Source organism: Didymella exigua (genome assembly GCF_010094145.1).
Source record: "Didymella exigua CBS 183.55 unplaced genomic scaffold M421scaffold_33, whole genome shotgun sequence".
Classification (NCBI taxonomy): Eukaryota; Fungi; Ascomycota; class Dothideomycetes; order Pleosporales; family Didymellaceae; genus Didymella; species Didymella exigua.
The window spans coordinates 292,482-304,832 of NW_022984807.1; the positions used below are offsets into that span (position 1 = coordinate 292,482).

The 12,351-nt window shown below is 44.6% G+C and overlaps 3 protein-coding genes across 3 annotated transcripts; all 3 read right to left on the bottom strand.

The window, feature by feature from the left end:
- Nucleotides 1-5,161: 5,161 nt before the first annotated feature.
- On the bottom strand, nucleotides 5,162-5,362 carry M421DRAFT_424278 (uncharacterized protein; the record flags this gene model as incomplete). The annotated part of the gene is made up of 1 exon (XM_033593704.1): nucleotides 5,162-5,362. A coding segment is annotated over one exon (201 nt), but the record flags the coding sequence as incomplete, so codon positions are not given.
- Nucleotides 5,363-9,340: 3,978 nt separating this feature from the next.
- Nucleotides 9,341-11,391, bottom strand: M421DRAFT_401063 (uncharacterized protein; the record flags this gene model as incomplete). The annotated part of the gene is made up of 3 exons (XM_033590216.1): nucleotides 11,144-11,391; nucleotides 10,285-11,034; nucleotides 9,341-10,225 (listed from the first exon to the last, which is right to left on the bottom strand). Exons 1-3 carry the CDS (start codon nucleotides 11,354-11,356, stop codon nucleotides 9,341-9,343), a joined length of 1,848 nt encoding a protein of 615 aa, XP_033445310.1. The 5' UTR covers nucleotides 11,357-11,391.
- A 414-nt stretch (nucleotides 11,392-11,805) lies between these two features.
- On the bottom strand, nucleotides 11,806-12,132 carry M421DRAFT_30887 (uncharacterized protein; the record flags this gene model as incomplete). Its single annotated transcript, XM_033589184.1, has 1 exon — nucleotides 11,806-12,132. A coding segment is annotated over one exon (327 nt), but the record flags the coding sequence as incomplete, so codon positions are not given.
- Between the last annotated feature and the right edge of the window lie 219 nt (nucleotides 12,133-12,351).

The following is a 12,351-nucleotide window of genomic DNA, read 5'->3' on the forward strand; positions in this document are numbered from 1 at the left end:
GGATATATTCTCTACACCTATAGGTCTTGTACAAAAGGATACAGAAAAACTACTCTATAATGCTACAGTTCCTTGCTCCTTATATATAAGGGTTTAGTGGCAGTTTGGTGTTAGCTTATGCCATGCGACAAGGGCCATGGTCATGAGTCGCTAGAACAGTATCCTAGTGGTATCGGGTCACTGTTCGTAGAGCGTTGTTACACTACTAGCTTAAACTACGCGCTAATTATCTTAGGATCTTCCTATAGTATCCTCTGTCTATCCTTGGCTTAATTAAAGGCTATTTTAAGCTTGTCTGAACGCGTCACAAGCCTGCTAGCCTATAGTTTGCTAACAGGCTCTTCACCACGCACACTAAGTATCTTATTAGCTATATCTACCACCTTATATAGCTAGGGCGCAAATCCTTAAAAATTAAGGTTAAGTATATACTAGACAATTATCTGCTCCTCTAGTATAGTAAGTTTCTAGTAATTAGTGTGTATATCTAGTTAAAACGTAATATTGCAAAGGTGATTAGAGACCTGCTAATAAGGTATGTTCAACACTCTAGCAGCGCTGCAGATACTGCGAAATTAGCTAGCATAGAAGGCCTAGATAGCAAGGATAACTCTGCCTTCTCTAGTAGTATTCTGAAGTTGTTGTTGTTAAGGCATGTTGTGTTAGGGTAAAAGGTGGTCGTGCCAAGAGAAAGTGGCCAGTTTGGTGATATGGCCGGCTCGGTGATAATCTACGTTATACCTTAATTGGAGCCCTAATCACGGCTCCAAGCTGTACCCGATTCCGCTCACCATGGCGTGGTCAATCGCCAGTGTCTGATCGGTCCAATATCCAGATGCGGATCACGTGACATGCACCCTCACCTCGATCCTTGCTGCGACACGTACTCTATCACCGAGCCGGTCATATCACCGAACCAGTCAAAATCTGCCAAGACTAACACAACTCCACACTTCACAGTATGTCTTAACAACATCACGACTTATTACTTCATCACAAAGGGAGACTGCAGCTTGCTCTCTAGGCCTATAATACTGGACAGTTTTAGAGCCATTGGGCTGCTGTTGCTGCGTTTAACGTTAACTAGCGCAGGCTCTCTAAACGCGCCAACAATACTCTATTTTAACTCAACGTAAGCGCAAACTGCTAGAAGATTACTGCAACTAAAGAGCAGACAATTGTCTAATATAACATAGATTATCACCAAGCTAGCTATATCACTAAACTAGCTATTTTATCTTAGCACAACTAACACAAGTTACTATAACTAACGTACTCTATCACCGAGCCGGTCATATCACCGAACCGGTCACTTAAAATCCCACCAAAAAACACAGAAACCATACCCCTGCATCTCAATAACTACTTAATAGAATCTTCTAAAAACTTTAGAATAGAGCTGCATCTATACTAATAAGACTGTTTGAAAGTCTTAGAGTGCTTAGCCCTATATTGCAGATGTTGTTTAGAAGATACTGAAATACAGGGGTAGCTGCAGGCTATCTCAACATCTATACTAGCTATTAGTCTAAGACTTTTAAATAGTTTTATTAGTATAGATACAGCTCTATTCTGAAGTTTTTAGAAGATTTCATTAAGTGGTTATTAAGATGCAGGGGTATGGTTTCTGTGTTTTTGGTGGGATTTTAAGTGACTGGTTTGGTGATATGACCGGCTCGGTGATAGAGTACGTTATAACTACTTACTATTAAATAGTGACCTAGTATACTGCGTGCTTGTATTAGATTTAGAAGATATTTCTGTACCCTCCTAGCACGTTTGTGTGTTGTGTCTACTAGTCTTGCTGCAGTTCCTACAGCGCTGAACAGTTAACTAAGCTCCTAGTTAACTACCTCTACCCTAGGTCTTCTTAGATGGCTGAGCTGCTACAGACGCCTTAGCAGCTACCCACAATGCTGCTAGGCTATACTTAAGTGTGCCACTATGCTAAATCTACTTTCTCTTACACAATTTTCTCTTAGTTATTACTACTAATTAACGTAAAGCACTACCAAGCCGGACACACCAAGATGCTACATAAAAATATGCTTATTAAGGCTTGTGTATAGGAGCTTGAAGAGCAACTAGCAGAGATAACAAAGCGCAAGACTTAGAAAAGAAAGCAGATCCAGCATAGGGGCACAATAGAGTATAGTGAAGCAGCATTATTAGTAGCTAGAAGCGCAGCTGCAGCTCGTACAGTGTCAAAGAAAGCGCGTGGTAGTAGTAGTAGTAGTCAAGAAAGAGCACAGCCAGGTCAATAGCACTGTGGCAACCGTGGGAAGACTGGGCACAACGCTCGTACGTGCCAGAAAGATGCAGAAGAAGAGTCTGCATCTGATGCAAGTGCGTCGTACGCAGGTTCTGCAGCAAGTAGTAAGTAATTGCTTGTCCCGTACATGGTGTTCACAATGCCAAGAAAAAGTGTCCAGCTCAGTGGTGTGTCTGGCTCGGTGGTGCTTTACGTTAGATTAGAAATAGGATTAGTGAGACAGGGCTGCCTTGTAGAATTCCTGCTTTAATGCTGCTAAAGCATTCTATTTCTCCATTAAAGGATAGTCTTAGCTAGTGCTTAGATAGGAATAATTAAACCTATACTATTAAATTGCAAGGCAGTTGTTGTTGTTGCAATATAGCAAGTAGCTAGTTTAGAGCAACGTGGTTAAAGGCACCTTTAATATCTAGGAATACTGTAGATATTGTGTGCTTTAGTTTTCTTTGCTCTTAGACCTAGTTCAGCAGCAATATAGATATGTCTATTGCAGATTTCTGTACTCTCCCTCTAAGTTATGAGGGGTGAAGAAGAGCTGTTGTTTCTGCAAGAGTTCTAAGGCGTTTTGCTACTACTCTTTCTGCAACCTTGCCTAGGCAGCTAAGCAAGGCAATTACTCTATAGGCTTTAGGTGCAGCGTAATTAGGCTTGTTTAGCCTTTTTAGGATAATTCCTGTTATTTTCTTCTATTCCTGTAGGTAGTATCTGTAGTTAAACAGAGTAGAGAAAACAAAGAAGAAAAGTTCTGTCTGTGCTTTATATGCTGCAGTAATATTCTCTTGTGTTAGGGCGTCTAGTCCTGGAGAGCTGCTTTAGATTTGTGCTAAGCAAGCGTATTCTAGCTCTTCTATAGTAAGATTAGGCTATTCCTAGTTGCTTAGTTAGTAGTTGTTCTACTCTATAGGCCTAGAAGCAGGAGGGCTAGGGAAGAGAGTTTCTCTTAGTGCTGAGCATTTGCCTTGAAAAGATTCCTCTATTCCTCTTAGGCCATAAATAACGCTTTCTATAGAATGTGCAGACTTGCAAACAGCAACAGAGGCCTCCCTCCTAGCGCTGTAAGACAGCTATATATAGCATGCGATTCTAGCATCGCAAATTATGGTTGCCAGGTCTTCTAGAAACAACAAGCAGGAATAACAAAGCAGCTCTAAGGATTGCAGAATCTTGCCTAAAGGAAAATCCTAGGAACCTTTAGGACCTCTCCTATAGCACCACAGGAGACAGAAGCAGCACTTCCTCCCCCTGCTATAACACTAAATACTGCTCTAAGAAAGTATGCCTTTAGAGCTAGGAAGCTACCTAAAGACTACCCTATTTACATTGTGTTGCAGCCAAAATAGAGGCAAAATGTACATACATTTGCACCCCTAAATTGGCTAGTAAATAGGCATGATATGTGCTGCGACACACCCCCTCACGTCTAACCAGGAGCACATAATTAGAGGTAACACAACGTAGTAGAATGCCTAATGTGCTAAGTAATAGATAAATCCTTCTTTGTGATGCTCTATTGCTGCAGATAGCACGCCAATAGAGCAGGTACTATGCCAAGACCCTCAGCTATGGTCACCCATAGAACATGAAAATCTATTCAACCTCTGCTTGCGCAGTTTCAGCGTCTAGGCTTATAACTGTTGCAGCTAAAATAGAGGCAAAATGTACATACTTTTGCACCCCTGAATTGGCCGGTAAATAGGCATAATATCTGCTGCGACATCAATTAATCAAGACAAGACTAACAATGCCTCTTCTCCTAGACACAATTAGGGGAATCCAAGCTACACTAGATTTTATTTAAGAGACTAGAGTAGGCACACACAAGTAGTAACGTACCCCACGGGCGAGTCGGAGACACGGGTGAGTTAGACACTTTTGCCAAGACCCTACCAAAACACCCTTACGACACTAATGCCTCTCCACAAAAGCCAGTTAGACGCGTTAAAAGACGCTTAGATACAGCTTGCGCTTCAAGCTCTTAAACAAGACGCGACTCTCTCTCTACAGCGCGCTGCAGCTATCTATAGAGCTCCCCTACAGACACTAAGCAAGTAACGCGCTGGACTACCTTTACAAGTTAATTCTATGCCCAAGTTACAGAGCCTAACTAATACTAAGGAGCAGGTGATTGTTAATCATATACTTAAGCTAGACCTGCAAGGATTTTCCCCTTAGCTAGCAGCAGTGGCTGATATGGCCAATTCTTTGCGCGCTAAGCGCAGTCTAGGCCATGTTAGCCTAAACTAGCCTAGTATGTTTATTAAGCGCTAACTAGAGCTTAAAGTAAAGTTTAATTGCAAGTATAACTACAAGAGAGCCCTCTGCAAGGATCCTAAGATAATCTAGGGCTGGTTTAGCCTAGTAGCTAATGTTAAAGCTAAGTATAGCATCTAGGATAACAACACATACAACTTTAATAAGACAGGCTTTATAATAGGCTACATATCTACTAGAGCAGTTGTTACAGCTTTAAAGAGAGAAGGACAACTAAAGTAGGTCAAGCTAGGTAATTAGGAGTAGATAATAGTTATTAAGGGCATTAATACTAAAGAGTAGGCTATTCTGCCCTTTATTATCTTCTAGTGCTATAACTACCTCTTAAACTAGCACAAAGAGGATAATCTACCCTGTAATTAGGTTATTAGGGTCTCTAAGAATAGCTAGACTACTAATAAACTTAGTCTTAACTAGTTAAAGTACTTTAACACGTATACAAAGAAGTGTACTGCTAGTAGCTACTATGTACTAGTTATTAATACTTATAACGTACCTCACGGGCGAGTGGCCGGCCCGGGCGAGTGTCCGGATTTTGCCAAGACCACACCAAACTTCAACTTGTCTTGCATATTACAGCAAGTTACTGCAAGTTACTGTAACTTACAGTATACAGCACTAATCTACAGTATCTTGCGCATCTTTTATGCACGTTCGCGCGTTGTGCCCTGCCTTACTACACCTGCTACAGCGTCGTAAAGACTGAGTGCCTGGTTCAACGCGCCTCTTCTTGCTTGCCTTCTTCCCATCATCACGGGCTTCAAACTCCTTTAGGGTAGTTAAGCGCACTCCTTCACTAACAGTAAGAGTCCCCTCCCTCTAGATCCGCTTCCTCTTGTGTGATTTACAGCGTGTGGCGGCCTCATTAGCAGCTTGAAGCTCTGCGACCTAGTTGCGCACTAAAACTAGTAAATGCGCCATCATCTCTGCGCCCTTAGTGAGCTGATTAAGAGCATCAACCATTAAAGTTAGAGAGCTATTGCCATGTTGTTAAATCCTCTCTTTAATAAGCTTTGATTGCGACCTAAATTCTAGGGTGTTCTGTGGGGTTTGAGAGTGCCACGTACTCTCATCCACAGTAGGTAGTGGTGGAGTACACAGGCGCACTTCAAGCTTTAATATTACAGCCTCTAGATTAAAGGGGACTAAGCCAGCACCTCTAAATCCTCCCTAGATATTGCTCCTAGTAATAGAGGCATTAAAAGCTCCTTTAAAGCACAGTAAAAACTCAAGTTTTGTGATGCGAGTAATCTTGTTGCGCATTAGCAGCTCAGCTTGGCGACCATAGGCCTTCTTCATTGGGGCAAAACAACCCACGTCAAGCAGCTGCAACAGGTGCGATGAGTGTGGAGGCATACACAAGGTAACAATCTTGTGTTCTTCACAGTACTAGTAGAACTCAACTAAATTGTGGCTCTCATAGCCGTCCAGAATGAGCAGCCAATGGCTGCCAACAGTGCGCTCCTTTGTGTGCTTATTAAAGTGCTTCAGCCACTTAATACCAAGCTTGTTATTAGTCCAGCCGTTCTTAGAGACAGTGATAACCCAGTTGTGAGGTAAAGACAGCTCCTTGTACCAGGCAGAGAGGTGGTGCTTGCCTTAGAAGATAACAAAGGGTGGGATACTCTATCCTGACGCGTTGATACCCTGGATAATGCTGGTCCACTCTCAGTCGCCCTGCTGTACTGTCTTTGGTCTTCCACGACGCTCTGAGCCTGTAACAACAGCTCCTGTTGATATAACACCTATCATGAACCTAGACTCGTCAAAATTGTAGGTGTCTTCATCTAGGATACCATACTTGGCTTTGGTATTCTCCACCAGGCGGAACTAGCCCTAGATCACCTCAGGATCCTCGCAGAGGGCTCTCTTGTAGTCGTACTTTCGATTAAACTTGACTATGAGCTCTGGGCGACGCTTGACGAACGTGCTAGCCCAGTTCTTGCCAACAGGAGGCTGGTGGCGCTCAGTGAGTAGAGAGTTGGCCATATCCTCCACATCAGTAAGCCGGGGTGGGTATCCTCGCTCGTCCAGCTTCAGAACATGCTGCACAATCACCTCCTCTTCAGTGCTTGTCAGCTTCATTGAGTTGACCTTACAATCGCGTCTTGAGAGCGTTCCAGCACGTCGTCGTCTTAGCGTTCTTTCTGACACCTTGTAGATTGTTGCAGCGCGTGGAATAGTAAGAGTCGCGTCTTGTTTAAGAGCCTGGATTGCAAGCTGTATATCTGGTTCCTTTGAGACGCTTTGAGCCTTTTTGCGTTGAGACATCGCGGGTTGTATGAAGTTTGGTGTGGTCTTGGCAAAATCCGGACACTCGCCCGGGCCGGCCACTCGCCCGTGAGGTACGTTAAGAGCTATAGCTTACTAGATTTCTAGGAATACTATATAGATAATAAGATTATTACTGTATATATGCCTCTGCACTTATTACAACTCCTACAGCTACTTAATAAAGGCTATTTTGCCCCTCTAAAGAAGGCGTATAGGCGCTAAGCTAAAGACCTTATACATAACTAGATTAACTTTATTATAAAGCTTAAGTTCCTACTTTACTTTAAAGTAGCCTATAATACTATATTTACATTAAGTAATATCTAAGGAGGGTTCTAAGGCACTATACTAGTCCCCTTTAACCTAGAATAGGTTATAATAGGGCTTAATATAAAGCTGCGTACTCTATTACTACAACTCCCTAATAATAATAAGCCCTAGTAGTTGTAAACCTATAGCAATACCCTAGAACTTTAGTTGCAATTAACTCTAATTTAAGAGAAGTATAAGAAGTAGTAGGGTAGCTTACCTAATTCTATGCTGAGCGCGCTTAAGCACTACGCAAAGGGGGGAGCAATTCTATTACATAAGCTAGTTTTAGCGCAACAGGAGAACGCTAAGCTTTACACAGCTCTAGTAGCTGCCACAGAACGTAAATTGCGCAAAAGAAAGCAAATCTAGAATAAAGGGACCCTTATAGTTAAGTAAGGGCAGCAGATAGCAGCCCTAAAGGAGTTTAGGGCATGTAGTGATAGAAAGAAGTTAAAGAAGTAGGTGCACGCTAAAGTGGGGTAAGCCCTCCTAACAACACTGTAGACAGTGCAATTAGACTAGGCACAACGCGCGAATTTGTGAGAATAATGCAGAAGTAGTCTCTAAATAATACTCTAAGCTGTACTGCACCTTGCAGCGCTAGAGTGTGGTGTTTTAGGCCATAATAGGGTGAGGTTTAGTAGGGTCTTGGCAAAAGTGTCCGACTCGCCCGTGTGTGTAACGACTATGCACGAACACGACACGTGGCATAGCGCTCATAGCAGCTAGAGGCAAAGCTAGCTGGCTAGCACTATTATTGTCTATATATATTATACTACGCAACGAATACTTGCTTAAGTATTCTTGTGCTTACCTTTTGGTATAGGCAGAGAAGTCACGTAGTATTGATTTCATGGGCAGGGCGCCTACTCTGTTACAGTGTGTCCGACTCGCCCGTGGGGTACGTTACCTACAGTAAAAAACAGAAAACTAATTTCCTATGTTTACTACTAGAGCACAGGCTCTCTCTATATGTCTAAGAATCTATATATACTATTCCCTTACACAGAATAACTTGTAAATTACTAGAGCAGCCCTACTGCTCTCGTCCTAAATAGGCTTAGACTCACACAGGACGTTAAACCAATCAATCAATCAATCAATCAATCAATCAATCAATCAATCAATCAATCAATCAATTACCCCTATCACGTGTTACGATACCCTACCTATACATACAAATCACATGACTATATCCTACCCAACCCTACCTTACCTGTAAAGCCTCAGCTCCGGCCACTGAGACAAGCAAACCAAAAGGTAACATGGCTCACACTGATGGTGAGCATATGCCGGAACAGTAGTAATATTGTAAGACACACCTTGGTGTCATGGGTCAGAGGTGGCATTGCCACATGCCCAGCCTGACAAAATTTGCTAGCATAACGTGCTTTACAAGCAGGTGACGCGTACAAGCAAGTGACGGACCCCACCAACTATGCGCACCTCTACACGTGTATATCTCAACCACCTTGTAGAGTAATATATAGATATTGATAATGTAGATTAAGCAGTATCTAAAGTATCTTTCTTACACGTACGCAAGTTATGCCCAGTCTCTATGCACCTCTTACAGCGCGCAAGAGCCTAGCGGCTAACACCTGATCGCCCTCCTCCTTGACGCTCTTCACGAATATCATAGCCCCCATATGTGCTGAAGGTGACTTTTAAACACGCCGAAGAAATCTAGTACCGCCGACTTACTTTGTTGATGTTGACTTTGATCGGATGGATGGAAGATACTGCGGAAGACTGGGAGTCCCTATCTGCTGCATCAGATTGCGCATAGCATACATGAGAAACGGGTTTTATTGAGGCTCGACTGCGTTGACAAGGAGGATTATGCGATCAATGTCTGAGTGAACAACAGGACTACGTTCAGAAAACAACCAAGCTATAGCGTCTTCACGGCTCGAACTTCGCATGCCAGGCAGTTCGCATGCTCCATACATCAGAGCGACAAAAAGACCTCGTTACGCCTTGGTAATTTATAGAAAAAATTGTGGTGGAGGCAATGGATAGCCTTGTATGATCTGCAAAAACTCAGGCGGATATGGGACGCGATGATACCAACCGATATACAGTCCCGCTTTATCCATACCTATCCGCGTACCATCAGGCAAATAAGCCTGTATGGGACCTATCTCAGGGGAAAGAAATGTGCTGTCGACCTGCGCAATCCCGTTCGAATACAACGTCCAATTGAAGGCCTTATCCACCACAGTACCCGAATCGATTACCTGAGATGCTGTAAACTCCGCTAGAGTACCAGTTGTAGGCCTCGTCACGGAAACTGGTCCAAGGCTTGAAATTGTTGTCGAAGCAAGCAGATTGGCTTCTTCTATAACTGAAAGTGCTGATAGTGGTGTTAGGGCTGGTAGTGCTGGTAGTGATGTTAGGGCTGGTAGTGTTGGTAGTGCTGGTAGTGTTGGTAGTGCTGGTAGTGCTGGTAGTGCTGGTAGTGCTGGTAGTGCTGGTAGTGCTGGTAGGGCTGCTATAGATGCTGTCGGAGTAGGCAGACCATGAGGCCCCAAACCCTCGGTGAAATCCCACCCTGGTACCTTTGTATCTAATGCTGAGAACGATGATTCTGGGTTGAGAGGTTGGTAACGTGCAGTCGATAGAGTCGGCGACGGAACCGCCGTTACTATCACTCCGCCGAGATTGCTCGAAGTTGGCTGAACTAGGGATGGTGCCATTATTGGCGATGAAGCCCGCACGGGAGGTAGACCTGCGATCGAAAACACGCCCGAAAAAGGTGAAGAAAGCAATGGGGCCGCTTCCAGCAAAGGAAGTGACGGTAATCCGTTCATCAGAACATTGCTCAGCGAGGTAGATGAGATGAGAGTTGGCGAGGGGGTGACGGATGCCAGTGAACCAAGAACCACAGGACTCGATGGCGTCGGGAGTGTTGTAAACGTCACCGGTAGTACGACGGAAGGGACTGCCAAAGTAGGTGATACCGACTGGCCGAGGAGACCAGGAGGAAACGTCGTGGATTGAGTGGCCGTCATAAAAGCCACAATTGGAGAAGCTGCCGGTGAACCACTGCTCAGTGGAAGAATCGATGCAGGTTGCACCGACGATGGAGAAGGGCTATGTAAAACTAGCCCATTTAATGAGCCCTGTGAGATCAGAAGAGGTAAATTGGACACCTGAGCGAGCGGCAACGGGTCTGGCGAGATGGGTAACGACAACGTCGCTGTTGGCTGCATTGCAGAAACTTTTGCCGAAGCAGAAGTAAGCGAGGTGGTGGGAGCTACGTCGGCTGTAGGATGGATCGAGGATGCGCTGGGTGAAATTGCGACGAGTGCTGATAGGAAGACGGCTAAGGATGGCAGCGAACCGGTCCCACCCAATTGCGGTGCGACTACAACGGGTAGAAGTGCTGCCGATGGACTGACTGTTGAAGGTTGAGATACAAAAGTGGCCGAGGCAGACACGGACGCAAGTGATGCAACCAACGTCAAGATTGCCGACGCCGAAGATTGTAGCAGAGGTGTTGATGTGGGCAGTATTGCGATAGGTACGAATGATGACGATCCTGCTGGGGAACTGTTGCCGCCAAAATTGGAGTTAAAGAAGACTGCGGACCGCACGTTTCCACCACACGATTGTGAACTACTTCCACTACACGGTACCTGACATAATGAATCTAAGGAAAGACCTTGGGAGAAGGTGAAGGAATTGCCGCATCTACACGTTGATCCAGCCGATATACCCGCATACTGATAGCTGGAGCAGTACTGAGTACATGCAGCCCAGGTCATACCGGTGGTAGATGTGTAAGAAATGCCGTTGAGAAGAAATCTTGGAGTAGTAATCGGTAACACTAGACTGGATGGTTGCGAATCGGTAAAGCAACCCAGATACGAGAACCCAGGGACGGATGAGTTGCTTGGTGTCTATGAGATCATTAGTCCGCGTCAACTGTTGTGCAATAGAGCTTGAGTCTGAACAACGATTCAGTGTCTAGCCGTAGAGGCTTTCATGTCGTTGCTCTCGCTGACATACCATAGGGATTGCTCTTACCATCTCCTGGACAAGACCCCCCATTTGACTCCTAATTATCACGCCTTCAAGACGTCTTATGCGGTAGGACACGTCGCGGTTCGCGGGTAGGCATTTTACAGGCTGCAAGAGCCAGTGAAAGCAAATATATGAAGCGAGTAGTACTGAGCCCAGCTTGCTTAGTGAAGAGTGCCGGAATGGACCTAGGAACATCATAGCGTCGTTGAAACTTGGAGCACATGCGATTGTGGATGTGTAAGTATTTGAAGTTCTTCTGAAGACTGAAGCGCCAGAATTGGGTTCCGGCGTAATGTCGCAATGCGCTTAGGAATGTAAGATCACAACATCGTGATCAGGGAATGGATTGCGCATTAACTTGTACATCAGCGCTAAACCCAAGTACCGGTACCGTATCCGTGCACCCAATGCACGGAGTCAACCGATGCACGATCCGAGTCTGCACGGCCACCGTAAAAGTGAGGCTGTAGAGCCACATACAATAGCTATTATCGTGGGAGCTTTTGGTGCTTTAATCTATAGACCTATGCAACAAAGTTTCTCATACAAAATTACTAATATTTAGTGGCAGTGCGGCCGATGCGTGTGGTGATAGTTGGGCGTGGTAGAGGTGGCGTCACAGGCTTGGGGTGACTACAAGCACCCACAGCACGACGCACATTCTTCTGTTTAACTGCAGAAGCTTTTGAGGACGTGCAATTGCCTCTTTGGGATAATTTAAGAGCTTTTTTAGTGTTGCGGGCCTCCTTATCCTTGCGTCTTTGCTCTTTGGGAGCATCGATGGCTGCTCGCTCCTTTGCCTTAGCCTGGTTTCTCGCTGACTTCTTCTCTGCCCGCTGCTCATGCTTCTCTTCTGCTATCTTTTCATTGTAGAGTTTATTAGCAGCAGCTTGCTCCTTTGTCTCCGCCTTTTTTAGCTCCTCCTCTTGCCTCTTGTGGTCTGCAACAGCCATGCGAGCGCGCGCCTCCCAGAGGGACTAAGGGAACTACATTATTGCACCTTCATAATACTCTAAGTGTTGTTGCAGGTCTTACTACCTATTTAGTTGCTTCTTATGCTTCCTGTTTTAGTATAACATACCTCACGGGCGAGCCGCTCAGTCGATCTTACTAGTAAAAATCAACAATGTAAGGCTTCATATGACTAAGTATAATGTTAGGATTTATAGGTGATATACTAGTAGCTGTAAAGG